This window comes from Henckelia pumila, chromosome 1 (genome assembly GCF_033568475.1).
Source record: "Henckelia pumila isolate YLH828 chromosome 1, ASM3356847v2, whole genome shotgun sequence".
Classification (NCBI taxonomy): domain Eukaryota; kingdom Viridiplantae; phylum Streptophyta; class Magnoliopsida; order Lamiales; family Gesneriaceae; genus Henckelia; species Henckelia pumila.
This window is the reverse complement of record NC_133120.1, coordinates 123,229,168-123,241,887: the sequence shown is the minus strand read 5'-3', so window position 1 is coordinate 123,241,887 and position 12,720 is coordinate 123,229,168. Positions and strand designations below refer to the sequence as shown.

At 33.7% G+C, this 12,720-nt stretch overlaps 1 protein-coding gene across 2 annotated transcripts; it reads left to right on the top strand.

Moving 5' to 3' along the window:
* Positions 1–3,836: 3,836 nt before the first annotated feature.
* Positions 3,837–10,640, top strand: LOC140880524 (uncharacterized). Of its 2 annotated transcripts, none has more exons than XM_073285063.1 (14): positions 3,837–4,198; positions 4,567–4,701; positions 4,897–5,050; positions 5,199–5,269; positions 6,164–6,223; positions 6,313–6,525; positions 6,840–6,968; positions 7,673–8,350; positions 8,425–8,617; positions 8,779–8,972; positions 9,219–9,320; positions 9,437–9,576; positions 9,810–10,082; positions 10,183–10,640. In XM_073285063.1, the coding sequence occupies exons 1-14, from the start codon at positions 3,977–3,979 to the stop codon at positions 10,445–10,447; spliced, it is 2,829 nt and encodes a 942-aa protein (XP_073141164.1). In that variant the 5' UTR covers positions 3,837–3,976; the 3' UTR covers positions 10,448–10,640. The 2 variants fall into 2 exon arrangements, with proteins under 2 accessions (XP_073141164.1, XP_073141156.1); XM_073285055.1 differs by having other exon boundaries at positions 5,196–5,269.
* The last annotated feature ends 2,080 nt before the right edge of the window (positions 10,641–12,720 follow it).

Sequence of the window (12,720 nt, the reverse complement as noted above, 5' to 3'; positions counted from 1 at the left end):
TGCAATGGCAACTATCTTTGAAAGCTTATCAAGTTTGAATTTATGACCGTTGCAAATCAACAATAAAATAACTGACCAAGATCAGTTGAGCTACAGTTAGAAACTCTGAAATTAATACAAGATTATTCTCTCGCACACAGACTGTTTAACAAAAGCTATCAAGAGCTATTGAAGTCAACTGATCAATAATCACACGCTATATAGATTGTATCTAATCAAGTATTGGATCACATTGTGCTAAGTATTGACTTGTAAAATTATTGTTATAGATCAGTCGAAGTGTTGTAAACACATAGAGAAAGAATAGTCGAGGACTGCATTCTCAATTGACACTAGGAGTTTCAGTTAGGCAGTTGTATAAGTCTTAGACAGAATCGGGTTTGTACAAATTATTGTATAGATCAAAATATTTTAATGAATATCCTTCCTAAGTGGAAGAGGGGCGACGTAGAAGCAGTTGCGTCTTCGAACACCTAGAAACATATCTCGTTTCTTTACCATTCATTTTCCTTTGAGTTAGTCATTTTACTTATATTGTTCAATCTGTTAGTTGATCTCCTTTCGCACAACTTAACATAGTTTGCTGGTTAGCCGATAAATGAGAGTTCAGTTGCCAACCCAACTGAATTTAGTTTTGAGCGATCAAATTTTACTATGTGTGTGTCCCCCCCCCCCCCCCCCCCCCCCCCAAATTCAGTTAGGCAGTTGAGTAAGTCCTAGACTGAATGGGGTTTATACAAATTGATGTATAGATCAAAATCTTCTAGTGAATATCCTTTATGTTAAGAAATGAGACTTGGACCCAACTCACCTTAAAAACTAGTTCAAGAGGGGAGGTTTGCCCAAGCCTATATATTAAACTTTCAGGCTATTTACCCAACCGATGTGGGACAAACTAAACACACCAACATACCCCTCGCACTTCCAGAAATGAAACGACTGGAACGTGGAGATCAAATTAAATTGGTGGCCCAATAATGGGACGGGTGGACCCAATTATGGGCAGTCCAACACATAACGGTAGAACCTGGGCCAGGGTCGGAACCTGATCTCTGATACCATGTTAAGAAATGAGACTTGGATCTAACTCACCTCAAAAGCTAGCTCAAGAGGGGAGGTTTGCCCAAGATTATATATTAAACTTTCAGGCTATTGTGAGACAAACTAAACAAACCAACACTTCTTAAGTGGAAGAGGGCTGACGTAGAAGCAATTACGTCTTCGGACACCCAGAAACATATCTCGTTCCTTTACCATTCAGTTTTCCTTTCAATTAGCCATTTTAGTTATATTGTTCAATCTGTCAGTTGCCTATTTTCGCACAACTTAACATACTTTGCTGGTTAGCCGATAAAAGAGAGTTCAGTTGCCAACCCAACTGAATTTAGTTTTGAGCGAGAAAATTTTACTATGTATGTGTATTCCCCCCCCCCCCCCCCCCCTCCCTACTCACTAAACTTCGATATTCCTAACAAGTGGTATGAGAGAGAGGTTCTTTCTCGCTTCTGAACATTCAATCCAAATCCAAATGGCATCATATAGTGATATCCCCATGTTTTCCTCAGAAAATTTTGATGAATGAAGATACAAACACATGTCCATCTTGCAGCGCTTAATGAAGATGTGGTAAGTGATGACATAAGGTCATTTTATCATTGAGAAACCAAGGAACCAATAGACCAATAAAGACAAGGTGTGAGCCAATCTCGATAATATTTCCAAGAACATCTTGTACAACGTCTCTCGACAACAGTACTTTTGGGAAGATCAAAATATGTCCTACAGCCAGGGACATTTGGCATAATTTGATCCAGTTAGGTGAGGAATATGAAGAAACTAAGCAGAGCCGGAGCCAACTGACTGATGCAACTGATGTACTTTGCCACTGAGAAAGCCAATCAAGCCAAACTAACGAAGAACATATCTTATGCTTGATGACTGATGCTACTAATGATAATCAACCGAAAACCAATGAAGGAGATGAGAAAATATCAAATTTCAGTTATGACATCTTTACAAATGATGATCTCATACTGCACTAGATAACATGATTAAAGAGTATGATAGACTATCTCATGAGTCAAGGAGCTCAAGGCAGAAAGAAAGGACTTACCAGATAAGTCAAATCAGTTGGGCTATGACAAGTCCAATATGTGTGATAGTGTGGAAGCCCAAGCAAGTCTGCTGATGACTGAGAACACCAACATGAGTAAGGGTATTCACGAATCGGTTAACCATCCGAACTGAACCGAAACCGAAAATTCGGTTTGAACCAAAAACCAAACCAAAAATTCGGTTTGGTTTTCGGTTTTTGGTTTTTCGGTTCGGTTCGGTTTTTTTTCCTGGTCAACCGAATCGAAAAACCGTTTTTTTATTTTTAATTTTTAAATAATTTTTGCATTTTTAAATCATTTTTATTTTTTATTAATAAAATAAATAATAATAAATATAAATAAATAACAAAAATAATAATAAAAATTGAATTTCGGTTAAAACCAAAAACCGAACCGTATTTTCGATTTTTCACCGAATCGAACCGTTAAATTCGGTTCGGTTTCAGTTTCGGATTTCGGGTGAATTTCGGTTCGGTTATCCAAAATTTCGGTTCGGATTAAATAAACACCCCTAAACATGAGAAATGAAATTCAAGTGATAATATCAGAAAATCTAAGATTGATGAACTTAGTAAACACTTGAAATAAGTCTTTCATCTAACTCGATCCTAACACAATTATTTAAAAAAACACTTTTATAATTAAAAATAATTAAGAAAATGTTTGAATAACTATTCTATAAAAAAGTTTAAATTCTCATTTAATATGCATTTTTTATTCTAAAAATATAAAAAAAAACACATCTCAAATTTTGTTTTTAAAAACTTTATTTGGAGAATTTTTTTTTTTTAAAAAAATTCAAAATTGCGTTACAAAAATCATATTAAAACTCATAAAAAATTCAAAATTGTTTTACAAAAATCTTATTAAAACTCATACTTTAATTTTTTTACTTACAAAACACTATAGTTTTTAAAAAAATATTTGTCAATGAAGTCATATATAATTTTCTTGATAAATTTATCTTATCAACTCCAAATTGAAGAGATTCATATTTTAATAGTTATGTTAAACTAATTTTAAATATACTTTTTTTACAGTAAACTTGCGTATTTTATTGAGTGGACGGCATGTCGTCGAATACAAGTTTATCTATACAAATAAGAAAACTCTCGGGCATGGTGATGAAGAAGAAACAAAAAATTTTGCTAAAGAATATGCGACTTCGTTTGCTGATTTTTTAATATGGAAAATCTAATTTTAAATATATTAATTATTTTTGCTTGTAATAAAAAGTAATTTTTTTTCATCGCACACATGAACATATTTAGCATGATATATTTTTTATGAATTCAATTTATGAAAACATCTTTAATTCATTTACTTTATTTATTAAAAAATAAATCGATTAATCTCTCAAAAAATTGTAATTTTAATCCGTCTAGTATATAAGTTAAGGGTATCTTGGGATAAATTATTATAAAATTTGACCATATGGATATTTGGTGAGAAATATTATTAAATTACCTTTTAAAAACAATAAAAAAATTCTCGAGTTTTTAATGTAAAAATTGCTTCTTTATTTTTTCTTTTTATTTTTTATTTTTTCTTTCCAAAAAAACAGTTTCTCTAAATATTTTTTGGAGTTGTCCACAATCCATAAAAATTAGGTCGATAGATATCCAAGTCCAAGTAGGCATCAGGACTGAGGCCCATTTATAAAGCCTGCAATTAAAGCCCAATTCTTCATCGTCTTCTACAGAACGCCTAAAGCCCTAGTTTACGAAATCGAGCAAGCCTCTGTTTCTGCTAAAACCCTAATTTTCCTACAGCTTTTTCAGAAATTTTTTCTATCCAATTTGATTTGATTACCTTCGAATTTTAACTTTAGTGGGATATTAAGAGCCCGAAAATCGACTGAAATGGCGAAAGAATCCAGCTCAGGAAGTACGAAGAAGAAGAAAAACAAGAAAACTAAGAGCAGCTTGAGTGTTTCAAAAAATTCAGCGATGAAAAGCAAAGTTCAGAAAGATAACCCATTTGAGAGCATATGGTCGCGTCGAAAATTCAATATATTGGGGAAGAAACGAAAGGATGAGGAACGACGGCGAGTTGGGCTCTCTCGTTCTCTCTCCGTGCAAAAGGTTTCTTCTTTTTTCGCAATTCATTTGTGTCTTTCATGCTTTCCATGAACATATATTTGTATTTGGGGGGTGTGGTTGTGTTCTGTGCTGATTTTATCTAGCATCGCGATTCGTGAACTGGGTTGCTAGTGTCGTGTCCGTGCATGTATTCTCTGGGATAATGTTACCTTTTGCCATGAAAAAGATGGTCTTTTAATTGAGTCTTCTCTCATCCATTGACATCATATATGGAGAATGTCTAAGGCAAGCGGAACTGTTGTTGATGCATGTGTTATGTATACACAACGCATGTATTTTAAACTTTTTTTTAATTTCTTTTTACTTGAAGAATGGGCTGTGATATGAATGCTGTTGGATATGAAATGCAGAGGCAGAAGACGCTGCTAAAGGAGTACGAGCAGAGCACAAAGTCGTCAGTCTTTGTGGACAAGCGAATTGGAGAGCAAAATGAAGGTCTTGAGGAGTATCATAAGGCTATTCTAAGGTCTCAGCGTATACGAAAGGTTAGCTTCCTCTAAAATTTTAAGTATCCTAGCTGGAACTTTCCTACATGGGAAGTATCTGTGGGATAATTTGAAGCAAGCTGCTAGCATGTTTTGGAATGGCTGAAACATCACACTAGACACTTTTCTAGTCTCTTTTTGTGCAAAAAGATTTGATGAAAATTTGATCTCATTCATTTCAATTGCCATTGTTAGCTAAATTTGAATAAGAAAAGCAAGTTCAACCTATCAGATGGGGAGGAAGATGATTTTGATATTGAAGAGAACACAAACTTCCTGGGAAGGGATGATTATGAAGATGAAGAACCATTTAATGAGGATGATGCTCGCCAATCATTTGGGAGTGAGAGTAAGTATTTGTTTTTTCTCAGTCGCCAAATGGTGTTATTCTTTTCTTCATTACATGCATTTTTCTGGTCCTCAATTGACAAGAAGTTTAATGTGCTCGACTTTCTGCCCATGTTGTTGCCATTTTTAACACCATTCTCGCGCAGAAGAGTTGGATGAGATGGGACAGTTTGATCCGCGAGCTGAAGATGATCCAGAATTGAGATCAATACTGGAAAATGTGAGTTTCATTTTCCATCATGCTGCATCGAGGTTTTTTTTTTAATGAAAAGATGGTCCTAAAACTTTAAACCATTGTTTCCAGACATCTGTTCTTTACTCTTGTGTGTGTATTTTATATTCTATATAGAAATTGCTATGACAAAATGGTATATAAATGAGAGAGTAAACTTGATTTCTTGAAATGATTGTTCTTGGTGTTCATTGGACAACTGTTCAATTTTGAAAATTCTCGCTTTTTATGTAAGGTGTTTTTCGGGAATCGTTTTCTTTACTTCTGATACTGTAACATTGTTTTGTTGGTATGGTACAACAAGGCATTGACATACTATCGAATTTCAATTTTTTATGCGTTGTGCAACTGTGACAAAAAGTTGAAGAATTGTAGAAATCACCCTTTGGGAACCAGAAATTTAATTTTTTTTGTTGCTTGTTTCCCTGCTTAATTCATGATTATAAAAGGGAAGGGGTGGGAGACTGTGCGGAGACTGGTTACATGTGCTTGATTCCAATTTCCTCTATCAGTTCTCTCCAATGTGGATCTTGGCTCAGAGTAATCAGCTCAGTTGAACATTATTTTACATTTTTCAGTCTATTAATTATGTTGAATAGTTATTTTTTGAACCTATTTGTTAATATTTTGCGTATCTTTATCTTCAGTCGATAATATTGTTCTATGGCCTTGAGTTGGAGAAAAAATGTTGCTGCACTTTCCCGCCTTACAAGACCTTCATTTGCTTACTTGTCTTTTTGTATTGTAAAATATCAAGTCAAATCTTCTTATTTGAATTATCACCTACCCAATCAAATTGTTATTCATTTCTACTCAAGAAGCAACTTTTCCATGCCCTGAATTCTATATTTGCTTCTGATAATGAGACAATCTTGCTTGCAGAGGCAAAAGAGCAAGAAAGAAGTCATGGAGGATATTATTTCTAAAAGCAAATTCTTCAAGGTTGTGGTTTTTTTGTAATTAATAGACCACCATTTAACAAGAATATTTCTGACACAATGCTTGTGCTTTATCTTCCGAAATCCTATCAGGCTCAGAAAGCGAAGGATAAGGAAGAAAATGAACAGTTCATCGAACAATTGGACAAAGATTTTATGTCTTTAGCTCAGTCTCAGGCTCTGCTGTCCCTGACGCAACCAAACAAAATGGGAGCTCTCAAAGCTTTTGCAAACAAAAGTATCTCAAATGATGATGATAAGATTGCGGAGACAAGCTCTGGGCAGAAAAAAATTTCCTTTCAGCAGGTATGCTTTGATCTTAAATGACCTTTATACCTTACTATGAATTTGTTTAACTTTATTCCTCTTCTAAATCTTTATATGTATTAATTCTTTTGGCCATTATAAAGTAAGTAAAATGTGGTGAAGAAGAAGAGAGAGAAAAAGGAAATGAAAATCAATATCCTTTATGTTTACTTTTCTCTCAATGGATTCTTCCGGCCATATGAATTTGACTGTATTTATGGTTGTTTAACATAATCTATTTCCATTGTTTTTATTTGATGCCATTTTCAATGTCCTCTGGCAAGTTTTATAATTGGAATCAATTTTCTTGCTAGGAACAACCTGATTCTTACGTGAAACTGGTCAGCGAGATGGCACTTGAGATGCGGGCTCGACCATCAGACCGGACAAAGACGCCTGAAGAAATAGCTCAAGAGGAGAAAGAACGTCTGGAGGACTTAGAGGTACAGCTTGTTTTACATATCTTACATTAACTTGTTCATTTTGAACATATACAAGCATACATGGAAATTCTTCACTTCTAGTCTAGGGGCATGGATATGATATTTGTTTTGTTTTCATGGCAAGGTTTACTTTTTAGTTAAAGCCCCAAAATTAGTAATGCATTCTCCCTCTTTTTGACCGTTATGTGCACTTCATTTTCCTTGTGCCTATTGGAAATGGTTATAAATCTATAGTCAACGGAACTCTGCTATTTTTTGGATGAATGTTCTTCTAGTGTTGACACTATTATTTATAATCTCTCTTGTGCCCATTTGAATAATAGTACTCTTTGGTGATTGTGATGGTGATGGTGGTGAGTGACCACATGCTTTGAGTTGCGTTGTTTGTTCTTGATTGTTTCCTTGCTTCAGAGTAGTGTAGTTTTTCAGTTTCTACAGTAGTTTACTGCCCTTAGTCTTTTATATTTAGCTTCTCAATGAGATAAATTGGTCAAGAGGTTATCATTGGTCAAGAGGTTGCACTATAAATCATAATGGCGCCTACTTACATCAAGGCCGGTATTTGTATCTTTGAAAAATTTGAGTTTTTCTTAATTTTTCATGAAATATAATTCCTTAAATGAAACCCTGATATGGTAGCTGGCGAGTTGAAGAGAATAAACTTATGCTGTTAATATGTAGTTTTCTGTGGACTGCTATTGTAGGAAGAGCGTCAGAAACGAATGGCTGCTACTGACAACCCCAGCGACGAAGATGCAGATACTTCTGAGGATGATGAAGGATCTTCTAAGCGACCGAAACATATATCTGGAGATGATATCGGTGATTCCTTCTCGCATGATGTCAAATCAAAGCCTAAAGTAGGCTTGATTGATGAGGTTCTAAGAAAAGGAAATACTAGCGATCTTGATAGTGAAAACGGCACAAGTTCTGGGGAATCTGAAGATGATGATGAGGGGAGCGAAGAGGGATACAACAATCATGACAAAGATGAGCAGTCTCAATCTCTCAAAGATTGGGAACAAAGTGATGATGAAAATATTGGCACTAATTTTGAGGATGATGAAGAAGCAGCATCGGAAGATGATGATAACGACGAAGAAGATGAAGGAACACTGGTGGATATCGTAGCCAAAAAGAAGCCTTCAGAAAGTAGGGGTGACAAAAACATTGGTTCAAGTATTCGTGAGGCAAGAACTAATTTGAAAGAGGATTTGCATCCACAAGTGGAGCTTCCCTATACAATTGAAGCTCCAAAAAATTTTGAAGAACTTTGTGCATTATTGGAGAATCGTTCGGACGAACAAATTGTGGAAGCTATTCGGCGAATTCGAACATTTAATGCAATCTCTGTTGCTGCAGAGAATCGGAAGAAAATGCAAGTATGAATTTAATATATTTGGATTGTCTGCTTTTTTCTTGTTGACCAGTGAAGTAATATTAAATAAATTTCCAGGTGTTCTATGGTGTTTTGTTGCAATATTTTGCTGTTTTGGCAAATAAAAAACCATTGAACTTCAAATTGCTTACCATGCTTGTCAAGCCGCTAATTGAAATGAGTTCGGAGACCCCATACTTTGCAGCCATATGTGCTCGTGAGCGGTTGCTTCGTACTCGTACCCAATTCTGTGAGGATGTTAAGAATACGGGTTAGTTACAGTATGAATCAAAATGCTATGATTTTTTTAAACCTCCACAGTTATCCTTTTTTAAAAAAATTGTCTTTTCATGGATATCTACTACTGAGGTATCAATCTGTCATTTATTTTATTTTATTTCTTAAATACGTCTTACCCTTCATCCATGACAGGGAAAAGTTGTTGGCCTTCTCTGAAGACACTCTTCTTGTTGAGGTTGTGGTCCATGATTTTCCCATGCTCCGATTTCCGTCATGCGGTTATGACTCCAGCAACCTTGTTGATGTCTGAATACCTCATGCGGTGTCCAATAATCTCTGGTCGGGATATTGCATTTGGATCCTTCTTATGTTCCATGTTACTTTCTGTGAGTATACCTATTGAAGTCTGTTTTCCCCTTGTTTGATTTACGTGGGTATGTTGTATTTGAAAGGTGCCATTTGAAGAATGGCAGTCACTTTTAGACAAATAGCTTTTCAGTTGCGTTATTGATCTTGCTGCTATGGGTTGGATACCTGTTCCTTTACATGGACACTATTTTATATTCCAAGCTTCTCTTTGCCTTCTGTTCCTAGTCATGACTATATGCATGCTTGGAATGACTGTTCTGCAGGTCAGCAGACAATCCGAAAAGTTCTGCCCGGAGGCAATTATGTTTATCGAAACTATGCTAATGACAGCTCTTAATAACAAAAATGGATGTCAAGATTCTCAGGTTTGTTTTCAGTGATTTCTTGCATTTACCGACAGAACAAGCTATAGAGCAGTTGCTGGCTCGAATTTGTGTTCTTAGGGAAGAAATGACTGTTTGACAATATTATTACAACACAGTTATGTCGTCTCATGGAAGTTAAAGCACTAAAACCATTGCTCCAACTGCAAGGTCGTGTTGAAGAGATCAATTCCTTGGACTTCTTAATGTTAATGGACTTGCCTGATGATTCCCCTTGTTTTGCTTCAGATAATTTCAGGTCGTTAAATTTTACATATACGTGTATGGTCTGCATATTTCATGCCATGCTCCACTTTTCTTTCAGATCTATTTATCAGTTAATATCAGAAGCATAAAATATTAAAATGATCGCTCCACTTTTTTATGCAAGGATTTTGTTGACATTTCTATATTTATTGTAGCATATCCAACTTATGATGTTTTCGTCTGGATACTGTTCTCTATATGACAATGAAGTCCTTTTACGCACAGGGTCGGCGTACTTTTTGCGATTATAGCAACTATGAAAGGGTTCGTCAACATATATGAAGGATTCAAATCCTTCCCGGAGATATTTTCACCAATCTCCAAATTATTACTTCAACTGGCAGAACAAGATCACATCCCAGATGCATTGAAGGTTGAAATCCAAGACGGCATCCAACATATCGAAAACAAATGCCAAGAAACCTACTTGTTACGCCAACCTCTACGATGGAGAAAGCAAAAGATCATCAAAACAGAAGTTCCCAAGTTTGAAGAAAAGTATGTCTTTATATTTGACTTCATCTGTTCTCTACCTCAAAATATAGAGAATGATAGCCATCGAATAAAATATTTATGTTTCTTTTTGTTTCATGTGAAGCTTCGTGAAAGGAAGAGATTATGACCCAGATCGTGAGCGGGCTGAGAGGAAAAAACTGAAGAAACGCTTAAAGCAGGAAGCTAAAGGCGCGGCGCGGGAACTGCGCAAGGATAATTTCTTCTTGTTGGGGGCGAAGGAGCAGAATAAAGCGCGCATGGAAGAAGAAAAGGCTGAGAGATATGGGAAAACTAGAGCTTTTCTTCAAGAACAGGAGCATGCATTCAAGTCTGGACAATTGGGCAAGAACAGGAAAAGAAGGCGATGAGTTCTCTAATTTGGTTAATATCTCACAAATTTTTATGAATTTTCAGTCTCAATTATTTAAAGCGATTTTTTTTAAACACACTTCGTGTATAATAGAAATTTTGTGTGTCCGAGTTGTTAAAATAGTGAAATGTCCCCCACCTACACTATTTTAGTATTAATGTTCTTTAATGATGATAATTACAAGAGTTTCCTCGGCGAAAATTGCATCCATAACACGACTTATCTATGATATTATTATTTTATACTAGAATTGTTGATCTTTATTTTTAACAATCCTAACTTGGTAATCTTTTAAATAAGGAAAGCTAAGCAAATAGGAAATTCTTTAAATAAAGACATGAATAACTCTGAAACTTCTTCAATATGGACACTGAAACCACTAGGAAACTCTGGGTTTATTTTAACCTACTTTTACAGGCACTACCTTAATGATAGATCTAAGGATCTTTATTTAATAATACATGTGGGGTTCATTAAAAAATAATGGGCCCCATAGTTATTGATGAATGAGGACCGTTAGATGTATGTCAAAGCAGTACTTGTATAGATAGAATCTAACTTACCGAAACTCTGTAAGGTGCAACCAAATAATAATAATAAAACCTAAAATAAAGGAAATAAACAAGATTGAAGTCTATAAACTAACAAAATAAGCTTTCAACTAAATTAAATAATTAAACAAGTTGAATAATCAAATAACTTAAAACCTTTCAATTTCTTGAATTTTAAATTGTAAATCTCTTAATATTCAGATTCATGTTGAATTTATAAGAATCAAGGCACTTGAATTGCCCACCATTATTTTGTTTGTTGATGATGTTGAGGATCACATCGGCTAGTTGCTTAATTAATTTCTAAAATATCCTTTATTTAGATGATAATATATTATAATTGATTTTGACATTATAACGCCTTGATATTTAATTACTCGGTAATTGGAGATAATTAAAATTAATTATTAAGCCAAATAAATAAAAATTTAAAAAGTATGCTAAAATATATATATCTGCAAAATATAGGTGAAATAGTTTATATAAATATATATCGAAGTTAAAATTAGGGGTGAATTTTCGGTATACCGTATCAAAAATATTGGTATGAAAAAAATTCATACCGATATCGATATCGAAATTCCAAAATTTTGGTATGAAAAAAATTCATACTAATACCGTATAGATACGGAAAAAAATTCAATATACCAAAAAAATGTATATATATCGAAAAAATTTGGGTATGGTATCCCAAAAAGTCGGTATTTTGGTTCGGTATCCCAACCCTAGTTAAAATATCACACAAATTAATGATCAAATTGACAATTATTGAATTAATATCCAATTGAATATTGGGAATGTCCTTGCATTTAAATTTTTGACAAAAATGTCTCTGGACTCCGATGCTAGGAATGAGCAAATCATGGTTTAATCGAAATAATCAAATAAATGGTTTTATGGGTGGTTTTGTTTTTAAAAATTACTAGTCAATTTTGGTTAATCAGTTCGATTTCCATTTTTTTGTTTAATCGGTTCGATTTCGATTTTAAATTTAAAAATTCAGTTTAACCAGACCAATATACATTTATATTATAGAGTTTTGATCACGTCAGTTGTTGCCTATGTAGATGTGCTTGGTGGTTGTCCATGATATCAAAGCTCTTATATTATATTATATATATATATATATTGAAAATATGATATTATTATTATTATTATTATTATTATTATTATTATTATTATTATTATTATTATTATTATTATTATTATTTAATGTTGAATGTTGAATGTTGAATATTGAGTTATAAAATGTTGAAAATTAGTGTGTGATGATGTAGATGGTGCTATATTAATTTTTGGACTAATCTCCAAATGAGATCTATAAATAGGTCTTCATTTGTGATGAAAAATACAATTGAATTGAGAGAGAAATTTGTGAAGTGTAGAGTTTGATATATTTTGAGTTTTGGAGTTTTTACTTTTTACCATAAATTTTTACTTTTTTACAACACGTTATCAGCACGATCGCTCGAAAATTCTTTATAATTTTTGACACTCCAAAACACAAAGAGAATAAAAAAAAATTCAACAAAAAAGAATATTTATTTTACTGTTTATATATTTTTTTATATGTATATATATTAATATATAATTTCATGTTATTATATAAACGAATATCTATGACACCGACCTTATAATAATGTGATATGATATACTATAACTGACTCTATACTAATTATATTTGTATAATTTCATGTTATTATATAAAAGAATGTCTATG

Bases quoted from the DNA above. Each gene is read 5' to 3' on its own strand.
- LOC140880524 (XM_073285055.1), top strand. From the start codon at position 3,977: ATGGCGAAAGAATCCAGCTCAGGAAGTACGAAGAAGAAGAAAAACAAG. The intron at 4,199-4,566 runs GTTTCTTCTTTT...TATGAAATGCAG, and splicing joins GTTCTCTCTCCGTGCAAAAG to AGGCAGAAGACGCTGCTAAA. The intron at 9,321-9,436 runs GTTTGTTTTCAG...ATTACAACACAG, and splicing joins ATGGATGTCAAGATTCTCAG to TTATGTCGTCTCATGGAAGT.